Source organism: Mirounga leonina, unplaced genomic scaffold, assembly GCF_011800145.1.
Source record: "Mirounga leonina isolate KUSES-001 unplaced genomic scaffold, KU_Mleo_1.0 Mir_507, whole genome shotgun sequence".
Lineage (NCBI taxonomy): Eukaryota > Metazoa > Chordata > Mammalia > Carnivora > Phocidae > Mirounga > Mirounga leonina.
Genome location: NW_023270789.1, coordinates 1048604 through 1072422, shown reverse-complemented (window position 1 = coordinate 1072422; position 23819 = coordinate 1048604). Strand labels below are relative to the sequence as shown.

Below are 23819 nucleotides of genomic sequence, written 5' to 3'. Positions count from 1 at the left end.
GTTAATTCCTTCCATGGACTTGATCAAGTCCATGCAGAGTGCCTTTCTCTGGATTAGCAGCATTGCAGGTACTTAACATGTATTTGCTGCATGTTAATAAAAACTGTGTGTGTGTGGAGAGAGAGAGAGAAAGAAAGGGAGAAACATTTACTTAATATATAGCCAGTTATTTGAAATTGGATATTCAGAAAAAGAATACAGACGCAAAATAAAAACTTGGAGCAAATGCTTTGTTGAGTATTTTGTCTCTCTTCAAATATCTGCTATTTTATGATACTCTCAAGCTTAAGATGGTCTCAGCTTTCCATTCCTGGGTTTCATACCAAGTTCTACCAAAACAATGAAATAAATCTTTCATACACTTATCTGGAAGGCCCCCCTTTCATTCCCTCCCCTCATGTCTATTCTCTGGCCCACCATGTCCCACTTATTCCAATGCTGATTTTGACAAAAGCAAACACAAAAGCTACACACGCTCTGCATCAACATTTCGTGAAGAGGCCCCACAGAATTTGCTCGAGGGAGAAAATACAAATGTTTTTTGAATCCATCTAACTTGCTTGTTTGTATCTATCTATCTATATTTATGACATAAATATTCATAGACATTCTGGCTATGACCGGTTTCGAAATCCAGACTTATCTGAAATAAAACCAAACAAAGAATACCCCAAGTGCTTGAGCTATGTTACAGGGAAAACAACAGTACAGGCTAAAAATCAGACCTGGGTTTGAGTCCTGCCATTGCTCCATATTAGGAAACAGTCAGGCATTTCTAAGCTTGGAGGAAGCATAATGAAACAGATGAGAAATGTACGTTAAAATGCTGCAGGAAACCAGAACTGATTTTACTGTACTTGTCTGCATGCTTTGGAGGGGTCCCAATGACACACGTGCCCAGGAAATGTGGGATACGTGTGTGTGGCAATGGCACCCACAGGCTCAGTCTGAAGGAGGAGGGCAGAAGAAAAGAGCCCAAAGGACCAGAGCCTACGAGCTGGAGCATGTGTGGCCAGAGGGAGGAGGTCTGGCCTGAGACCCAATGTAGGGCTCTTTCTCTTAAGCAAAGGAGCACACAGTTTTCCGTCCCATGCCCAGGATCTAATTATGGCATTGCAGGTAGACTAGCTGCTAGGCTAAGGTGGGAGGCAGTCGTCTTGAACGTAGGTAATTACCTGGTTTTAATACTTTAAATACTTTTCTCTGTTTAATAAATTATATGTAGAATATCAGAAGCCTGATGGAGATACATAACGATCTGCTACTATAGTCCTCCTTCCAGAAAATAGGAAAAAGAAAGGTATTTCATGGCATTCATGGTATTTCATGGTATTTCATTTCATGGCATAGTATATATGCTAACCACTAAATGGATCAGTAAGAGGTAAAGAAGGAATATTTATAGTATGGGAATTTCTTTGCTTCCCAGGAGTTGGCTGGAGGGTAACTGGAAGGCTGGAAGTTACCTGGGGGGTAACTTATCCTTGGAAGCATTAACCAACTGTGAGAACCTGCTGATGTCAGGGCAGAGAGAGACAGGAAGCTACCAAAAGCTTGAGTTTACCAGCCACATCTGAAATAATTACTGCTTTCTGTAAGAGAAGAAGACATTCACAACCTCAGGCCTGGCTTGAAAACAGGTAGAGTATGTGTCAGATTTGGGGATCTGGGGCTACTTTTTGCCAATGTCAACCTTTTAAAATGTTGCTTGTTGTTTGTACTGAGCATATGCTAGGTGGTAACGATTCATACATAAGTTATTTAATAACCCCTTGAGCTATGTCCCATTAGCCCCTACTTTATAGATGAAAGAAACTGTAGGATTTTATCATTCTGCTAATTGTATTTTGGGCAATGGGTTAAAAATTAATTCATCATCACTTTAGTATGTATGGTCTTGTATTGCCCTGGTTGTTTACGTGATGATCTCGCCCCCTAAACATAACTACTGGCTCCTTAAGGAAGGTCAGCACAGGCCTCAGGAGACCATAACCAGGCTCAGATGCGCCACTGTCCACTGAATGGCTGTGCAGCTTTGAGTAAATTGCTTACCCTCACTGGGCTGTGTTTGTAAAGCTAGGGAATTGAAGCAGAGCCTCAGCAAAGTTCCTCCCCACTCTGTGCTCCATGGTATCACAAAGGGGACAATCACTCTTGCTCAAGTTTACTCTTTTTCACAGCTCTGAGCTTAGAGGACTCTCGTACGACAGCTCTTGAACTGTTAAGGAAATCTACCATGCTCGTATGCTTCCATATCCTGGTGCTTACAAACCTCAGCCTTTGCTTCTATAAAGAATTCCCCCCAGGGTGCCTGGGTGGCTCAGTCAGTTAAGCGTCCGACTCTTATTTCGGCTCAGGTCATGATCTCAGGGTCATGAGGTCGAGCCCCGTGTCGGGTTCCACACTGGGTGTGGAGCCTGCTTAAGATTCTCTCTCTTCCTCTCCCTCTGCCCCTGCCCCCACCCCTCTCTCTTTCTTAAATAAATAAAATAAATAAAATAAAAATTTTAAAGTTTTTTAAAAATTAAAAAAAAAAAGTCCCCGTTGAAAGTGAAATTTGACAGAAGACTATGATCATTAGAGACAATCATCACCAAGCATGACCAAGTGACAGCTCCCAGTCACAGCACTGCCTGGCCCATATTTCATTTTAATCTTGGACTAATCCTGTGCAGGATAATTAGTATTCCCATTTTACAGGTGAGAAAACACGCTGCTTTGCTGGGAAATGTATTAGACCTTTATTAGACTTTCATTTGCTACTCCTGGAGGAAAGTGGTGTAGATTTCCCAGGATAAGTCAAAAGTTACTTACTATAAGTAATAAATGCTGTTAGGAATCCAGCATTCAAATTAATACAACAAACAACACACAATCCTTACATACATGTTTTAATCAGAGTTCAAGATAGCCTGCACGTATTAAAGGACATTCCCGATTTGTGAAGCTAAGCAGCTATTCTTCTAGCTGTTTTCATCATAATGGCACAAGGGCTCTGGGGTCATACTACAAGGTGCATATACTGTCATCTCCATGCTATTATCGTATTTACATGCAAAGAATTCTAGTTTTCCTAGGGAAGAATCACTTTTGCAGGGTCAAGACTTTAGGGGAAAAACCGATTGACAGTTCCTCCTTGACCTCAGAAGCAGGGCTTGGCTATGCGTGCACGCTGATTGGGAAGCTTTATCTCTAGAAGGCCAAATGGGGGGCCAGGGAGGTGATGTGGGGATGGCAGGCAAGGACTGGGAGAGGGATGGGGTCAGAAGTACAGAGAGGGCAGGCCTCACCATCCTCTGGTTATAGGGTTTGAGGCCTGTAAAGGACAGCATTGACTGACTAGAGGGATTACGGGTCCAAGAAAAGTAGGGTACCCTACAGCATGTTGAAAAACTTGCTCTCAACAGCTGATCCAATACAGTAGCCACCAGACACAGGTGGCTATTTCCATTTAAATTACTAAAATTAAATAAAATTTAAAATTCAGTTCTTCTGTCAACATGTCCTGTGGCTAGCAGCTAAGGTCTTGGAAAGCACAGATTCATTTCCATAATTGCAGGCAAGTTCTATTACACAGCATTGCTTTAGAATCTAGATTATACGAGAAATCAACACTGAAAACTCTTGAAGCTCAATTATTACCAGGGAAGTATATATTACATAGTGGTTAAGAGCACAACAACCCTGTACCCAAACTTTCTACGCTCAAATCCTGGGTCCAAGCTTTGCTAGCTACATGACTTTGGGCAAGGGACTAAGCACTCCATGCCTTAATTTCCTCACCTGTAAAATGGGGATGATAGTCATGCAACTTTCACAAGGTGGTTGTGAAGATTAACTGGGTGAATGTCTGCCAGGCACTTATAACAGTTTCCAACACATAGTAAGTGCTGTGTAAGTGTTAGCCTTGTTACTAGTTTCACAGTAAAACATAACTTCTATCATGTTGTACCTATTACTGGGAAGAGAGGCACACTGATTCGCACAATCCTTTCCATATCCCCCTTCCCCGTGAGCCAAATCTTCCTGGGATAGGCTCAAACACTCTCTTGTCAGTATGCCTAAGACCAGGGGTGCACTCTGTTCCTTACTTGTACAACAGGATGTCGGCTGCCTGGAGCACCGGGTACGTGAGCAGGCCCACGGTCCCGCCATGCTTCTGCGTGGCAATCTTCACCTGTCCAGTGAAAAGAAAGGAGGCAAAGAAATCAGACGTGAACCTAATGATACCGCTAAATTAAGCAATCTTTAAAGCAAGCCAAGGGTAGTCTGAAGCTACTGTACTACCATTATATCTCAGTTCCTTTTAGCAACACTAAAAGCCAGGGGGCTGCCTTGGCTCCCTGCTGCAGGCTCAGGCAGGAATAAGGCAAATCCGCTTCACCACAGCCCCCATATTGGATCCCGCACTGCCACTATTTCGGGTGCATTTAATTAAAGCCAGGGGAGAAGAGTCTCTAGGTTCCAAATCAGATAAACTCCATTATTAATTAATTTGACAAGTTAACATCAAAAGCCATATTGTTATATCCGCGGAAACTTCCCAGAAAGTCCCCCACTGTGCTACTGACAAAAAATAATGTAATGGCGCCCCAAAATCACACTTAAAAAACCAAAACACCAAAAGTCACGGCATTTAAAAAATGAAACGAAGAGAAATTTTAATCGAACCAATTATGAACCTGTCTTGACCTGTAGGTACTGACAACAGAGGGATAAAGCGATTCCAGTGAACAGGACAAGCCGTAGAGGCTAAAATATTTCCTTAATGGGGAAGCTGATAGTAACACCAGAGGTGATACAAGAAGGATTTAATTAATGGATGCCAACTATAAGCTACGAGTATGTACCCACTCAACAGAAGCCCCTCATGATGCCAATTCCCTGCTACAGCTGAGCATTGCTAACAGGTACTTCGGCTCTCTGGGTAGAACTACCAACTGGGGAAGACTGTGTGATGTTTACTGGTCATTGCTTCCAAGGCCTAAGCCTATCATCTCTTGTAAAATGATAAATGGTGATTTTGGTGTGTAGATATTATTCATTTAGTTAATATGAATCGCCTCCCTGAGGCCTGATTATTTCTAAATGAACTGAATTGAATATATAAACTTGCATGATTCTGAGGACCAAGTTCATGGGCTCCTAGCTCGGGCTGCCCCAGCCAACACACCCTTTGAGTCTGGCTCTGAAAAGCATCAGCTTCTCTCTTTATCCATCTTAATGTCAATGTTCCATTATTTAGGTATAAATTTAACTCTTCTGGTTACTTCAAGTAGTTTCTGGCTTCTAGCAACGAATGCTAAAGGAAATTTAGAAGTTTGAATATATAATTCCTTCAGTACATCTCTTTATTGCAGTGTCCATGATAAAGCCCAGTTTGCAACGATCGCAGGATAAAGATAATAAAAGTTTAATTTGGCAATGAGCAAATGGGAAAAGAACTCAATTTTTAAAAATTGCTACTGCATTAGATTTATAGTCTTTTTTTTTCTCCCCCACCCCCCTCTTCTCTAGAACCTTCAGTTTGTTTTTCAGAGTCCATCATCTCTCATGGTTCGTCTCCCCCTCCAATTTCCCCCCCTTCATTCTTCCCCTCCTGCTATCTTCTTCTTCTTCTTTTTTTTAAACATATAATGTATTATTTGTTTCAGAGGTACAGATCTGTGATTCAACAGTCTTACACAATTCACAGCGCTCACCATAGCACATACCCTCCGCAATGTCTATTACCCAGCCACCTCATCCCTCCCACCCCAACCCCCACTCCAGCAACCCTCAGTTTGTTTCCTGAGATTAAGAATTCCTCATATCAGTGAGATCATATGATACATGTCTTTCTGTTTGACTTATTTCGCTCAGCATAATACCCTCCAGCTCCATCCACGTCGTTGCAAATGGCAAGATTTCATTCCTTTTGATGGCTACATAATATTCCATTGTGTGTGTGTGTGTGTGTGTGTGTGTGTGTGTGTGTGTGTGTGTGTATATACACCACTTCTTCTTTATCCATTCATCTGTCGATGGACATCTTGGCTCTTTCCACAATTTGGCTATTGTGGACATTGCTGCCATAAACATCGGGGTGCATGTACCCCTTTGGATCCCTACATTTGTATCTTTGGGGTAAATATCCAGTAGTGCAATTGTGGGATCGTATGGTAGTTCTATCTTCAACTTTTTGAGGAACCTCCATACTGTTTTCCAGAGTGGCTACACCAGCTTGCATTCCCACCAACAGTGTAGGAGGGTTCCCAGAGATTTATAGTCTTTTTATATTAGAATACTGGGTCTTGAAATTACAAAGGAAGAGGGGAGATGTGGAGAGCATTAATATTTATTGAGTGCCTATTATGTGCCCCAGATGCCTCCCATCTGTGTTACCCCCTATGGAATCCTGACCCCACCTTTCTACCCTACTATTCCCCCCAGTCAAAACCAAGCTAGATGCTCTTAGATCCTCCTCAAGTACTGGGACCCCTCCCTCTGATCACTTTTCACACTTCTTGACTGCTTGTGCAACTGTCTCTGCCCAAAGAGACTACAAGCCTCATGAAAGTGGGTGCGTCTGTCTGTCCTGTTGACTGCTGTACCTCCAGCCCCTCGTGTGGTATGAGAGTTGCAGAAGGCACCGCCAGTATTTGCTAAGGAAGGAATGACCTGAGAAGGCAGTAACATGCTCTAGGATAAGGCTGGCATTTGAAATCCACGTTTTTTCCCACAAATAAAATATCACAGTGGGTGCCTGGTGGCTCAGTCAGTTGAGTGACCCACTCCTGGTTTCAGCTCAGGTCATGATCTCAGGATGTGAGATGGAGCCCTGCTTTGCCTCTGTGCTCAGTGGGGAGTCTGCTTCTCTGTCTCTCCAGTCCCTCTGCCCCTCCCCTGCTCACACTCTTTCTCTCTCTCTAAAAAAAATAAATAGTCCTTTAAAAAAAAAAAAATCACAGCCTGGTGGGAAGGCTTCTCCAGAATATAGGTTTCCCCTGCTACCTGAAACTTCTCATTTTGCCACTTTGCTTTTCCGAAAGACATGTATTAGTGCCTGCTTTCAGTAACTGAAAGAAACCAGAAGAGGATTTTCGCCTTTATGAAATGGTACTTGTTTCTTGGCTCTGCTCCATTTTGGTTTGTGAACGGTTTCATTGGGATGCTCTAGTTTTGAATAGTGGGGGAAACCTGAGTTAGTGCATTCTCTAGTCATGTGTTATCAGTAGGTCCTCAGACACGATTTTAAAGTGGGAACATTTCCCATTAAATTAGTATTCAGTTCTGAAAAGGATCTCAGTATTCAACTTAGAGTATTTTGATAAAATGAGAAAGTCTTGGCTGAAACCAAAATATGGTAGAGAACATTACAAAATTTTGTTTCTAATCCCTGGCAGGTAATGATTCTGCAGCATTACCACTTAACCTCTTATTTCGGCACGGTCACTTTAGAAGCTCTGTTTCTCTCTGCGACGGATCTGGAGGCTTCTGAACCAGCTTTTGAAGAAACCAACGGCCCTAAAAATATGCTGGAAAGAAGCTTGAAACTGAAATTTAGTGTTGACGCACTTGGGGGCTACCTACCCTCAGGTTATCCAATTGCAAAAATAAATGGAAATGAAGTACTATGAATTATCCAATTTATCTTCCTCAGTTGAACTTCCTAGAAAAAGTACAACCTCAATTTTGCTGTGGGTTTGAACTGTTGCCTGGACTCAACTTGTTTAAATGTTAAATAAAATATGTTGTTCCTTCTCCGCACACTGAAAACATTCCAGACTTACTGCTGGCTAATTACATGGCGATGGCAGGCAACTTTGGGGTCCAGTAATCCAGAAATTGCAATTGTTTGTTAATTATAATGTGGTAGGTCCAAAGTCATTACCAAATCTATCCAAAGATCACTCTGATTCGACCTACAGGTAAAATCAAACAGTTAATAATGTGGATATTTTTACCCTGTTTTTAAGTTGGAATCCTGGAGAACCCTCTTACTTTCCATTTAATAAGATGCTGTTCGGGCCACTAGTGAGTAACAGACCAGGGAGGCCACTAAACTCAGGATTCCCAGAGCAGAACACAAAAATAAACAGGGGAAGAAAAAAATAGTCATAGCGGGGACTTTGAACTCCTTTTTGTTTATTAATCAGATCACTGGCATTTACCTTCCACTGGTGTAAATGCTGTAACCGGGGTAATCTGACCATGCAGGTGAGCATCCAACTTAATTGTGTGTGTTCAGACACCTAAAGAAATAAAACAGGACATTAGTGAAGGCAGTCAATGGTTTCTTGCAAATAAGGCAAAACTAAACAGACAACAGGTATTACCTCAAGTGGCTGGAAATACCCCAAATCAAGGTAATTTAAAAAATGACAGGCAAAGGGGACTGATTCATAATGCATGGGATTTTAGATGAAGAAGAAAAATTTTAAACTACAATTATTCTAGTGCTGAAATCTTCTTCACAACATCCCTAGCAAGTGGCTGAGCAGACTCTGCTTCAACACCTTCAGGGAGAGGGTCTCATTGTGCCCTGAGGCATCTATTCCAGCTTTAAAAAGCTAAGGTAATTAACACACACACACACACACACACACACATTCAAATCCTCTCTAAATAACGTCTAAATATATGAAAGCCACTCTAATACCTTACATGTATATAGTACAGAAAGGTACTGGCCTTAAAATTAATGATTGAATCTTTTAGACCTGCAGTAATTTCAAATTTAAGAATCACTTTATCATCCCAAAGGGTAGTGTTTTTTTTACAGTTTCAATTCTTCTCTTTCTTTTTTTCTTTCTTCCTCATCTCCCCCTCCTCTTCCTCCTCAACTTCTTCCTCCTCCTCCTTCTTCCTCTTCTTCTTTTTAAAAAAGAGGTTTAGTCAATGGAATATTATGCAGCCATCAAAAGGAATGAGATCTTGCCATTTGCAACGACGTGGATGGAACTGGAGGGTATTATGTTGAGTGAAATAAGTCAATCAGAGAAAGACATGTATCATATGATCTCACTGATATGAGGAATTCTTAATCGCAGGAAACAAACTGAGGGTTGCTGGAGTGGGGGGTGGGGTGGGAGGGATGGGGTGACTGGGTGATAGACACTGGGGAGGGTATGTGCTCTGGTAAGCGCTGTGAATTGTGCAAGACTGTTGAATCTCAGATCTGTACCTCTGAAACAAATAATGCAATATATGTTAAGAAAAAAAAAAAAAGAAGAAGAAGAAGAAGAAGAAGAAGAAGAAGAAGAAGGTAGCGGGAGGGGAAGAATGAAGCGGGGGAAATCGGAGGGGTAGACGAACCATGAGAGACGATGGACTCTGAAAAACAAACAGGGTTCTAGAGGGGAGGGGGGTGGGAGGATGGGTTAGCCTGGTGGTGGGTATTTAGGAGGGCACATTCTGCATGGAGCACTGGGTGTTGTGCACAAACAATGAATCATGGAACACTTCATCTAAAACTAATGTTGTAATGTAAGGGGATTAACATAAGAATAAAAAAATTAAAAAAAAAAAAGAGGTTTAGTCAACAAGAAAATATAACCTTTTCTCAATTTGTTTTAACCAAATTTAATCAAGTAAGCAAACCTGGCAACAGATGGGATATTCTTGGGTCCAGGCCAGGTTCGAACTGATGACCTAGAACTTAAGGCCTATGTATCCGTTTCTGGACTCTGGGGATCCCGAGCCCTTCATCCATTGTGGCTTTTTTGTGTGTGTGTCCATATGATTTCCTTAAAACGCAGAGACTGTTGCCAACTCTGAAAAGTGGCCCCAAATGTGTTCTTTGTGGGTTTTGCAAAGGGAACATAAAGGGATGGAGCCGAGTCAGCCCAGGCCTATTTTACTAGCAAGGAATCACCATCTGGTGTAAGATAATTTCTCATTTTTTTCCTTAAGTCGTGGAGAGAGAAGAGTTGTTTTTCACATGTTTGACAAGGAATTGTTTTTAAAATTTTGCAAGTTGCTGGGCTGAATCCGTCTTCTTTCTTCCAAGAGGCATTTGGGTTTCATTCAGAGCAGCGCTGTCCATACAAATTGCTAACTTGTGCTATAAACAAACAGCTATCAGACAAAAACAGTTACCCTGGATGGAAGCAAGAGGATTATGGTTGCTTCCAATCATCAAGCAAAACACATTCCCATTAGAACTAATAAAACAAGAGTTGTTTTTTTGGCATGAAGAAGTAGGAGAAATTTTTTTCTTCTTTACTGAATTAGGGAAAGGAATGAAAATACAGAAAACAACCATGCATATGTGGAAGGAGACAAGATGACTCCTTCCCTTCGACTCAGGCTTAAGTACTCAGTTTTGGTGATATGCAAGAAGCTACCATGATGTCTTCATGAAATCAAGTATTTTCCTCGGAGTAGCTTTTTATTTGAACATATAGAATGAAACTTATTTAATATTCTGTAGAGATCTTCCTGGTATTTCCAAATAAGGGGGCATAAAATTAATCTAAATTATTCTTATACAGAAAAAGGCAGGAAAAAGGCAAAGGCGATTTTCATAATCTATCATTAATAATTATATAAGAAGGGGGGGGCGCCTGGGTGGCTCAGTCATTAAGCGTCTGCCTTCGGCTCAGGTCATGATCCCAGAGCCCCGCATCGGGCTCCCTGCTCGGTGGGAAGCCTGCTTCTCCCTCTCCCACTCCCCCTGCTTGTGTTCCCTCTCTCGCTGTACCTCTCTTTGTCAAATAAATAAATAAAATCTTTAAAAAAAATAATAATTATATAAGAAGGGGTAGTATAGTTCAGGATTTGGCTCTCTTAATTTATCCATATTCATGACAACTGCTCAGAAAGGTTCAGATTTCTATCCGGGGAAAAGTGAAAATGGTACAGTAATTCTGACTACATGTTGCAAAACAAATAAAAATAACCATATGATCTGTTTTAGCCATGGGCGGGGGGAAAAAAAAACATGGAACACAGAAGGTGGCTTGTTGACCACCCACAAACAAGTCAGCAGTGACCGAAGATTCTGACTCCCTAACTGTACCAAGTAAAGACATACACATCCTTCAGCTGCAGGCAGCTTTGCCTGGTTGGTTCACTGCTGTCAAACAATCTGGCACACTGTGCTCAATAAATATTTACTGAATGTATGAACAATATCAAAGGCTGCAGGAAGAAAGGTAAGGACCAAAAAAGAACCCATTCGATTTAGCAACAGACATTTTTTTTTTAAAGATTTTATTTATTTATTTGAGAGAGAGAGCTCAAATGGGGGGGGGGTGGAGGTGGGGAGGGACAGAGGAAGAGGGAGAAGCAGACTCCCCGCTGAGCAGGGAGCCTGATGCAGGGCTCAATCTCAGGACCCCAGGATCACAACCTGAGCTGAAGGCAGACACTTAACTGACTGAGCCACCTAGGCACCCCTAGCAACAGACTTATTGGTGATCCAGGCAAAGCAGAGTCAGGGGAGTGACTGGGAGAGAAGCTAAATTATAGAGGGGTGGGCTGAAGTGTGACAGGATACGAAGACAGATACACAAGAAGTAGAGCAGAGCATCTCAGAGCTCTGCCTTTGGAATGAGGCTGCCTGGATCTGACTGCTAACTCTGCCAGCTATGAGCTGGGTGACCCTGTAAAGCGGCTTCACGCTGTGCCCCAGTTTTCTCATTTATAACATGAAGTTAACAATAGTAACCACCTGTCAGTGCTTAGAACAGTACCTAGCCCACAGCAAGAACTCAATAAATGGTGGTTATTATTACAGATAACTTTTAGAAAGGTTTCTGTTTTAACTTCCTATTTTGAGATAATTGTAGATTCATGCATAGCTGTAAGAAATAATACAGTGCAACCCAATATACCTTCACCTAGTTTCCCCCAATGGCAACATCTTGCATAACTATACTATACTATATATCACATATATATACTATACTATATATATCTATACTATACTATACTATAATATCACAACCAGGAAATTGAATTGGATACAATCCATCTGCCCTAGTTAGATTTCACCAGTATTGCATGCATTCATTGTGTGGGTATATTTAGTTCCATGCAATTTTATCAAATATGTAAGATATTTCTTTTTTCAGGAAGGAGAGAGATGGGAATAGCTAGCATGGGTTAGAGAATAAAAAAAAATTATTATTATTTTTTTAAGGTGGGATAGACCTACTTTCTATAAAATGTCTTCCACTGAAGCAGGGGGAGGGGAATTAAATACAGACGAGGATCTATCTTATGAGATAGGAGTGGAGAGCAGAAAGTTAGAGAACTTCACATCTAATTAGTTAGGTTCTGTTATCTCTGAAAATAGAGCAGATGGGTGAGTAGGAACAAATGGGATGAGAAATATACTCAATGGAATTGCTGGGTTTGATAGGACAGAACAAAAAATCTTCTGGAATGGAGTTATATAAGGCTTGATGTTTGGTGGATGCTTTTGTAAATGAAAGAGGAGAGTTGTTCAAAAAATATACTCTTGGGAAAGCACTGCTGTTCTTCAAGGGAGACTAAAATGTTCTGCATAAATCATAGGATTTTTCAAAAAAAATTTACAGGAAAAAAATTAAATCAGTTGATTGCATTTGATTTCCTTGAGTCAGTACAAAATCTTAACGGGATCCAAAAAGTACTAAACATAAAGCAAAAAATACTGATAAATAAAATTACATTGAATTTAATAACTTCTCTTTATCAAACACCAACATTTAAAGAAGAAAAAGGCAAGTCACAGAGTGGAAGGAAATATTTGTAAACCCATACAGAATATATTGGTATACAGGATATGTAAAGAATTCCTACAAATTGGGGTGCCTGGGGGGCTTAGTCGGTTAAGGGTCTGACTTAGCTCAGGTCATGATCTTGGGGTCCTGGGATCGAGCCCAGCATTGAGTCCACGTGGAGCCCCTTGTCAGGCTCCGTACTCAGTGAGGAGTCTGCTTGTCCCTCCCCCTCTCCCCCTACACAGCTCATGCTCTCTTTCTCTCTCTCTCTCATAAATAAAATTTTTAAGGAAAAAAAAGAATTCCTACAAATTGATTAGAAAAAAGCAGATAACACTATGAAAATGGGCCAAATGCATTATGTTCAAATTAAAGTCATAATGTGATACCACACATATTCAGCAGAATGATTAAAATGAAAAAGTCAAATAATACCAAGTCTGGCAAGGATATTGAGTAAATATAATACTTACACATTACTGTGAGAATGTAAATTGGTATACCAACATTGAAAACTGACTGTATCCACAAACATTTAACATTCATATAACAAATGACCCAGGTGTTCCATTTCTAGGTATATATCTAACAAAAATGTACACATATATACAAAGATACATGTGCAAGAATGCATTGTAACAACTCTAAATTGTAAGCGATCCAAATGTCCACCCAAGTAGAATAGAAAATTGTGGCATATTCATACAATGGAATACTAGAGCAATGAGGATGAATGGACAATTGCATCCGACAATGTGAATGAATTTCATAAACATAATGTTGAGTGAAAGAAGCCAGACACAAAAAAGTATATACTAAATCAAATTATACCAAGTTTAAAAACAGGTTATCTTGGAGGAGGGATACTTAGTGACTGGAAAGGGGCATGAAGAACATTCTGGGTACAAGTTCACAGGTGTGTTCAGTTTGTGAAAACAGATAAAAGGCTAGTAAAATCTAACTATATTTGGTCTCGAATAAGATAAAAATTAAAATGTTTGGGGTGTTTAAAACAAGGGTGGAGGGCCTTCTGGAAAGCAGAGTAACAAGCTCTGAAAATTGGCTCCTCCATAAAAGCAACGAGAACACTAGCAAAAATTGTCCAAGTCAATTTTTACAGAACTCTGGAAAATTAACCAAAGGCCTACAATAATGTGAAGGGTACTTATTTAAGAAAAACATCTGAATCTCAGTAGCAACAGCGTTTTGTGGCATTTTAACTCACCCTATTCCCATCATCCTTGCCCCATGTCTGTGGTGGCTATGAAAACCAGTAGCCTAGCAGCCACTGGAAAGAGAAGACTGGGTTTGGAGCTTCTCAAAAAGACCATTCTCATCCACAGAGAACTGTCACTACTTGAGCTGACAGCTCCATGGAAAAACCCCACTTGCAGGGCGTGTTGTTATCTGACCTCACTTAGAGCTCACTCAGTGGGAAAAACCTTATCCATAGGACATTTTCCAGAAATAATCAGCAGCAATGATTTAATATTGCAGCTGCCTGAGGTGCTGATACCAGGAGGGGAAGATCAGGGACTAGCCAAAAACTTAAAGAAATGATATGCCCATCGGGTGTTTTGGAAAAACCTGACATATTCATGGGCCATCTAAGAGGACACATACATGTCCAGGGCTATGCACATGTCCAGGACAGACCTGAGAAGACCCTGATCTTTCACCTCTGGCTCACCTTGAGGCCCTATGTAAACCCCTCAGCAAAGGGTCAAAAATATAGGATCAAGGGGCGCCTGGGTGGCTCAGTTGGTTAAGCATCTGCCTTTGGCTTAGGTCATGATCCCAGGGTCCTGGGATCGAGCCCCACATTGGGCTCCCTGTTCAGCAGGGGGGTCTGCTTCTCCCTCTCCCTCTGCCCCTCCTCCCTGCTTGTGATCTTTCTCTCTCTCTCAAATAAATAAAATCTAAAAAAAAAAAATTAAAAAAAATACAGGATCCAGGCATTTGGAAATGTCTGTTCAATTGTTACCTGAATACTAAGCTAACCCAACAGACCGCAGTGGCCAGACATGACAATGAAGACAGACTTTACATAATTGCTGCAGAAAAGTCACTAAACAGTCAGCAATGAGAAAAAGGAACGCTAAGTGTGTGCGGGGTTAGTGAATTCTAACAAACATTTAAAAAATAAATACCAATTCTTCCTAATCTCTTCCAGAAAATAAAAAAAAAAAAAAAAGGAGGGCATGTTTTCCTCCTCATTTTAAGAGGCCAGTATTACCTCGATATCAAAGCCAGGCAAAGGCATCACAACAAAAGACAACTACAGACCAATACCCTTTATGAACAGAGATGCAAAAATCCTTAACAAAATACTAATAAACCAAATGCAGTAACATATACAAAGAATTACACAACATGATCAAATGGGATTTATTCCAGAAATGCAAGCTTGGTTTAACAGCCAACTATCAGTCAGTATAATACTATAGTAATCGAACGATGCACTATTAGTGGTATAAGGATAGAATATGTAGATCAACAGAATAGAACTGAGAGTCCAGAAATAAATCCATACATCTACAGTCAATCCATTTTCACCAAAGGTGCTAACACAGGTCAATGGAGGAAGGGTCAATCTTTCAACAAATGGTGGTGAAATAAGTGAATATCTACACGCACATATTTACATGCAGAAGAATGATGTTGGACCGGACCCCAACCTCTCACCATTTATAACAAGTTACTCAAAATGCATCACAGACATAAATAGCCAAAACTATAAAATGCTTACAAAAAAACAGAGGAGTAAATTTCCATGACCTTGGGTTAAGCAATGGTTTGTTAAATATGACACCAAAAGCACAAGCAATAAAAGAAAAAAAAACTGGACTTCATCAAAATGAAAAACTTTTGTGTTTCAAAGGACACCATCAAGAAAGTGAAAGTCAATACAAAATGGGAGAAGATATTTGCAAATCCTACATCTCATAAGGGAATTGTATCCTGAACATAAAAAAAAAACTTTTATAACTCAACAATTAAAGAGAAATAAAGCCAATTAAAAATGAGCAAAGGATTAGAAAAGACATTTCTCCAAAGAAGGTATACAAATAGCCAATAAGCCTATGAAAAGACTCAACATCATTAGTCATTAGGAAAATATAAATCAAAACCACATTGAGATCCCATTTCACACTCACCAGAATAGCTAAAATAAAAAAAGACAGACAATAACAAGTTTTGGGAAGGGAAGGGAGAACTTGGAATCCCTATACATTGGTGGTGAAACCCTCATACAAAGTGACATGGCCACTTTCAAAACAGTTTAGCAGTCCCTCAAAATGGTAAATACAGAGTTACCATATGACCCAGCAATTTTACTCCTGGTGTATACCAAGATAACTGAAAACATACAAAGAACATTACGCAAATGTTCACGGTGGCATTATTCATAATAGCTAAAATCAGAAACAACCCAAGTGTCTGTTGACTGGAATGAACAAAATGTGGTATATCCATACAACAGAATACTATTTAACAATAAAAACGAATGAAGTACTGATAATACTAAAACATGGATAAACACTGAACACATGATGCTAAATGAAAGAAGCCAATCACAAAAGAACAGATGCTATTTGATTCCATTTGTATGAAATGTTCAGAAAAGGCAAATCCACAGGGGACAAAGTAGATTAGTGCTTGCCAGGGAGCGGGTAGAGGGGGCAATGAACACAGGGTTTCTTTTTGGAGCGACGGAAGTGTTCTAAAATTGGTTGTGATGATTGATGGATGCACCACTCTGTGAAAATACTAAAAACCAGTAAATTTACACTTTAAATGAGTGAATTGTATGATGTATCTCAGTAAACAGTTTCAATAACTATCCCGGTGCAGTTCATCACAACTATCCCTTGAGGCATCCGCAATTAATTATCCTGTGGCTATAAAGGTACCATCGTTACAGGAATCCAGATTTTCTGATCTTTAGCATGATCTCTCTTTTCCTCCATATGGGAATACGTGGTCCTCAAGGCAAAGTCAACTCCAGATCTTTCAAAATGGTGAGTGGGGAGAATGGGTTCTCATCAATGAAGAAAGATAAAGATACGAGAGCTGCCACTTCCTTCTCATTTCAGCCCATCCCAGTCAGGGTTTCACCTCTACCACCCCACTACAACCACACACCACTGTTAGTAAGGGTAGTGGCTAGGATAAACCATTAACATTATATTGACATTAATTAATACATTAAAAATATTGTCTTAATACTGCAGACATCCAGGTTTTTGTCCTTGATTTCTTACTTCTATTCTTTTCTCTACTCACTCTTTCTGCAACTTCATCTCCTATCATGGCTTTAGATACAATCATGGTTTTAACTATAATCCGAATAACTGATGACTTTTAAATTTATAACTCCAGCCAGACCTCTTTGCTCAACTCCAGACTCATATATCTAACTATCTATTGAGCATCTTTATGTGGAGACCTAGTGGACACCTCAAACTCAATACCTCCAAAACTGAACTCTCATTCCTCCATCCTGAACCTGCTCTGTCCACGGTTGTCCTCTCTGTTGGTGGCAACTCCATCCTTGCAGTTACTTAGACAAAAACCTTGGAGACATTCACACACCTCTTTCTCTCTCACACTCCATGTCTAATCCATTTGCAAATCTTGTTAATTTTACCTTCAAAACATATTCAGAATCTTACCGCTTTTTACCATTTCCCCCAGTGTGCTGGCCCAGGTACCAACAACCCTCAGCTGGGCTACTGTAATAACTTGCTAACTAGGCTCCCTGCTTCCACTGACTTCTCATACAATCTATTCTCAACATAGTAGCAGAAGCAAGCCTTTAAAGATGTAGATCATCTGACTTCTCTGGTCAAAACCCTGCACTTCTCAGGGCACCTGGTGGCTCAGTCGTTAAGCGTCTGCCTTTGGCTCAGGTCATGGTCCCAGGGTCCTGGGATCGAGCCCCACATCAGGCTCCCTGCTCTTCCGGAAGCCTGATTCTCCCTCTCCCACTCCCCCTGCTTGTGTTCCCTCTCTCGCTGTTTCTCTCTCTCTGTCAAATAAATAAATAAAATCTTAAAAAAAAAAAAACAACAACCCAAGAAACAAACAAAAAAAACAACCCTGCACTTCTCATTTCCTCTGAGTAAAAGCCGAAGTCCTCCCAATGGCCTATCACACCAGGCACTATCATCTCCTCCCATTCAACCCTGTAATGTCTGTGGTTCCAATCCTCCACCCCTCCCCCTTTGCTCCCTCTCCTCCAGCCATGCAGGTCTCTTTGTGTTCCCTGAACACACTAGCATGTTCCCACCTTAGGGGCTTTGCACTGGCTCTTTTCTGTGATTGGGATTCTCCTCCCCCAGATATCCACGTGGCTAACTCCTTCTCCTTGTCTTTGCTCAAATACCATCTTATTAAGACGGCTTACCCAGACCGCACTGTTTAAACATCTGTTTCCCTCAACGGCACTCCTAATATCCCTTAATTTTTTTTCTGTATAACCTATCACCTTCTAATATACCTTATGTTTGGCTAATTTATTATACTTATTATTTATATTGTGCACCCCAACAGAATGTAAGTACCATGGTGGCAAAGATTTTTTGTCTATTTCTTCACTGATACAACATGAGTACCTAGAAGAGTATCCAAGACAGAGAAAATGCTCAATAAATATTTGTTAAATGAATGCATGAATGAAATTAAAGATTTATTAATAGGGAAATGTCTAAATAAAGTGTGGCATATTTATATAATAGCATATTATACAATACATAAAAGAAACAAACTAGATTTATATGCATAAACATGAGATCACAAAAACACACTGTTGTATGAAAAAAGAAAATTGCTAAAAGGTACTCCAATATGGCACCACTTATACAATTTTTTAAAACCACACAAATAAAAATATTATATATTGTTCATGAAATTATACATGAAAACGGGTATCACAAACTGCCTACATTGATACATGCCGAATCCACGATTTTGGTTGCCTGGGGAGAGAGAAAAGGGATGCACAGAGGAGGGGTACAGGGAGTAGGCAAGGGGAAGGATTAAAGGGGCCTTCACCTTCATAATTATTTTTTATTATATTTATTTTAATATAAGAAAGTCAAGCAAATATGAAAAAATGTTAACAATATTCACCCTTGCTGTTGGAAACATGAATGTTTATTACATTGTTCTCTGTATTTTGCCGCATTTAAAATTTTTTTTCAAAAATATATAATTAACAAAAAGAGTATGGAATACCATGATTCCCAAAGCTATAGCTGCTAGATATCAATCAAACCCACTCAAGCAATGAGCTGGTTCAGTAAATACTGGATCAAATGTCTAAGATACCCTCAGTGCCCCTTACAATTTTACTATTTCCCATATAAACATTATCTTCCCAGGAATCAGGTCCTATAAATTTTGGTTAGAACATGTGGAAGACTATTCAGACTCACAAGTTCCCATTTATCATATCCTCTCGAAATGAGCAATTTCATGCTGAGTTATTTTTATTGGATGCTTATCATCCCCATGACAAATCCCCTTAAAAGAACCTTGTTTGGGGATCTGATCTTAATTAAAAGAATTATGTTATCAATAATAAACTCTCACCCACTCTCTTCTATTGTCAGTATTTATGTTTGCAATGAACAGCTCTATGTACACATTTGGATTGTTCTATACTTTTTCTTAGTCCAATACTTCCAAAGCTAAATAAATAGCTTCTATCAGCCTGCTGTTGAGTTAAAAGCCATCTAAATTCTATTGCTGATTGTGTATATGTGTATTTGTGTATATATGTTTTTAAAAAATCTATTGCATTATATCAGTCAGCTATTTCTAAGCTATGCTGAGTAACAAATAACCCCAAATATAAATGGCTTACAGTAATGGTTTCTTTCTCATACACATTACATATTGGTAGCTGTAGGCTGGCTATAACTTTGCTTTATACACCTTCTCATTCCAAGACCCAAACTGAAGGAGTACTCCCTACCTGGAACATGCCATTCTTAGGATAGAGGAAAAGAGTAGCAGAGTTAGAACAAACATGGAATTGCTTTTAAACATTCTGCTTAGACATCATGTACAAAATGCCCACTCACTTTCAAGTGGCTAAATCAAGTCATATGGATGAGCCCAACATCAGTGGGGTAGGGAGAGACACTTCTCTTATAGGATGCACTCATAGTCACATGGTAATGGATGAGGACATATAATCCTCATACATGGGGCTTAGCAAACTACTGTGGCCTGTGGATTATTTTCATTCAGTCCAGGTTTTTTACATTTTTAAAGGGTAGTCAAATAAAAGAGAGAGAGAGAAGGAGAAGGCAAAAGAGGAAGAGTTAAAGGAGAAGAGGTAGTGGTGACGGAGACTGCATGTGGCCTGCAAAGCCTAAAATATTTACTATCTATGCCTTTCCACAAAAAGTTGGCTGATCCCTGTTCTTTCAGGAAATGAACATGAATAATTAAAACAATCACAATCTACCACAAGCAACTCCCAAAATTACCTACGTTGAGGCAGGATAAGACAGCTACCTTGTACAGAATTTGATGGCAGACAGTTTATTTATTTTCAGTAAAATCTATTTTTTTAGTAAGCTTCTATTTTAAATTTCTATGTGGGTATATCTGAAAGCCCTGGGAATTTAGATCCAATAAAACAATGGAGAGTTTTTGGACTACATGAAAATTAAAACCTTTTTTTCATCAAGAACACAATCAAAGTGCAAAGGCAACCTACAAAACAGGAGAAAATAACTCCTACACCTCAACAAACAAACAAACAAACAATCTGATTTTAAAAATGGGTAAAGGACTTGAATAGACATTTCTCCAATGAAGATATTCAAATGGCCAACAAATATATTAAAAGATGCTCAACAACACTAATGATTACAGAAATGCAAATTAAAACCACAATGAGATGTCATCTCACATCCATTAGGATGGCTGCTATCAAAAACAAATCAAAAAAATACAGAAAATAACAAGTGTTGGAGAGACAGAGAAATTGGAACCCTTGTACACTGTTGGTAGGAATGCACAGTGGTCCACCTGCTATGGAAAACAGTAAGGTGGTCCTCAAAAAATTACAAATAGAATTACCATACGATCCAGCAAAAAAGAATTCAAATCAGGGTCTCAAAAGATATTTGTACACCCATATTCACCACAGCATTGTTCACAATAGCCAAAAGGTAGAAGCGACTGAAATGTCCTTTGACAGATAGATGGATAAACAAAATGTGGTATATACATATGATGGAATATTATTCAGCCTTAAAAACAAAAGCAATTCTGACACATGCTACAGCATAGATGAACCTTGAGGACATTATACTAAGTGAAATAAGCCAGTCACAAAAGACAAATACTATATGATTTTACTCATATGAATTACTTGGAGTAAACTCATAGAAACAGAGAGTAGAAAGGTGGTGGCCAGGGGCTTGGCGGGGGCGGGGGGGAGTGGGTATGGGAATGGGAAGTTGTTTAATGGGTATACAGCTTTAGTTTTCTTATTTTTTTAATTTTTATTTTTTAATTAACATATAATATATTATTTGTTTCAGGGGTACAGGTCTGTGATTCGTCAGTCTTACATGACACCCAGCGCTAACCACAACACATACAATGTCCATCACCCAGCCACCCTATCTCCCTCCAGCAACCTCCAGCAACCCTCAGTTGTTTCCTAAGATTAAGAGCCTCTTATGGTTTGTCTCCCTCTCTGGTTTCATCTTGTTTCATTTTTTCCTCTCTAGAGGGTATTATGTTAAGCGAAATAAGTCAATCAGAGAAAGACAATTATCACATGATCTCACAGATATGTGAAGTTTAAGAAACAAGACAGAGGATCACAAGGGAAGAGAGCTTTAGTTTTCTAAGATGAAAAGTTCTGGAGATTGGTTGCACAACAATGGGAATATATTTAGCACTTTTGAATGGTACACTTAAAAATGGTTAGGATGGTAAATTTTACATGATGTGTATTTTACCAGAATTTTTTTAAAGGCTATGTAAAGAAAAAAACATAGATGAAAACTATTTCTCAAGGTAGGAAAAAATGGCTAATTTTATGTTATGTGAATCTCACCTCAAATTATTTTAAAAAATCAGGTGGAGGTGCTGGTCAGAGGTAAAAAGGAAAGTTCTGGCCTCAGATATGTTAAAGTTGAGAGTTGGAAAAGATATCCAGATAGAGATGTCTAGAAGGTAGCTACAAGTGCAAGTCTAGAATTAAGGAAAAAGGTCGGGGCTAGCAACAAAGGTCGGAAGAGAAAATGGCTGAAGGTTACGGAAGGAGGTAAGACTTCAGGAAGGTGGAATACATATATAGAGATTTTTATCTCAGGACAGAACTTCTGGGGAATTAAAGAAGAGGAGTCAATAAAGGAAACAAATGAACTCTCAAGAGAAGTAGAAGAAAAACATGTTACTGCCGAATCATTGGAGTCAAGAGAAAACCCTAAAAGGAAGAAGTGGTCAATATATTAATACATCAGAGAAGTAACGATGTTTAAGAATTAAGAAAAGACTAAGCCCAGATAAGAGGTCACATGGCGCTTCACTAAAAACACAAACACTGAGCTGTGTTCTTAATCCTGTGATATAATATAAAGAAGTAGAAAATATGTTTGTAGAGGTGCCTGGCTTGCTCAGTCTATGGAGCCCATGCCTCTTGATCTCGGGGTTGTAAGTTCAAGTCCCACACTGGGTGTACAGGTTACTTAAAAATAAAATCTTAAAAGAAAAAAAGAAAATGCGTTTGTAACAGATGGGCTCTCGCTAGGTATTTTTTGTTTTGATTTGGATAAATAATGTTTAGACAAGGAAAGACATCAATTTCAAAACAAACAAAAATAATGAAAATCATTATAAGATGGTTTTTAAATTCTTTTTTTTTTTTTTTATTTTTGACAGAGAGTGTGTACAAGCAGGGGAAGAAGCAGGCAGAGGGAGAGGGAGAAGCAGGAGAGGGAGAAGCAGGCTTCCCGCCGAGCAGGGAGCCCGATGCGGGGCTCGATCCCAGGACCCTGGGATCAGGACCAGAGCTGAAGGCAGACGCTTAAACGTCTGAGCCACCCAGATGCCCGATGGTTTTCAAATTCTTATTTTAAGCTCTTTTTAGTTCTTGACTAAAATTTCCTGATATTCTTGGCAGTTAAAATCCCTTCAATCTAATTCAAAGCACTGTCCTAAACAAACTGCTCTCTTTCATACTTTCCTTGGAGTGAGGTCAATGGTTACACTTGGTTTCACAGTGTTTCTGGCTGGTTTAAAGTCTATAACGTTTGGGGCGCCTGGGTGGCTCAGCCGTTAAGCATCTGCCTTCGGTTCAGGTCATGATCTCAGGGTCCTGGGATCGAGCCCCGCATCGGGCTCCCTGCTCGGCGGGAAGCCTGCTTCTCCCTCTCCCACTCCCCCTGCTTGTGTTCTGTCTCTTGCTGTGTCTCTCTCTGTCAAATAAATAAAATCTTAAAAAAATAAAAAATAAATAAAATAAAATCTATAACGTTTGAAGAAGCATAGGGAACATGCTATACCAACAAATCAAATAATTAGTTTACTTACCAAATTCGTGAGCAGTTTGCTTCTTGGTTTCACTGTGAATGGATGACTCAAAGATCATATGAAATTTTCATTCCATATCTATTTTGCCTGTGTCATTTTAAGTGTCTGAATGACAGCTACATTGAAATGTCTGTATGTAGTGTTCCTACACAATTCCATGGGCTCTCTCTTTTTTTCTACTTGATATAACAACTTATTTAAACATTTTTTAAAATATTAGATCAACTTTGGTGAGGCATAATTTACATACAGTAAGATGGACCTATTTAGCTGTTCAGTCCAATGAATTTTGACAAATCTACACACATGTGTAACCACACATGGTTACACATGTAACCACCATACCAATCAAGACACAGAACATTTCTGGGGCGCCTGGGTGGCTCAGTTGGTTAAGCGGCTGCTTTCGGCTCAGGTCACGATCCTGGAGTCCCTGGATCGAGTCCCGCATCGGGCTCCCTGCTCGGCGGGGAGCCTGCTTCTCCCTCTGACCCTCCCCCCTCTCATGTGCTCTGTCTCTCTCATTCTCTCTGTCTCAAATAAATAAATAAAATCTTT

The 23819-nt window shown here is 39.7% G+C and overlaps 1 protein-coding gene across 1 annotated transcript in view; it reads right to left on the bottom strand.

Annotated features, from left to right (window-relative positions):
* The window catches only part of WARS2 (tryptophanyl tRNA synthetase 2, mitochondrial), a 95160-nt gene that overhangs the window by 12128 nt on the left and 59213 nt on the right, over nt 1–23819 (bottom strand). Inside the window, exons 3-4 of the mRNA XM_034990175.1 lie at nt 8154–8234; nt 4092–4177 (exon numbers count right to left, since the gene is read on the bottom strand). Coding sequence (XP_034846066.1) covers nt 4092–4177; nt 8154–8234 — 167 coding nt within the window. The remainder of the gene's footprint in view (nt 1–4091; nt 4178–8153; nt 8235–23819) is intronic.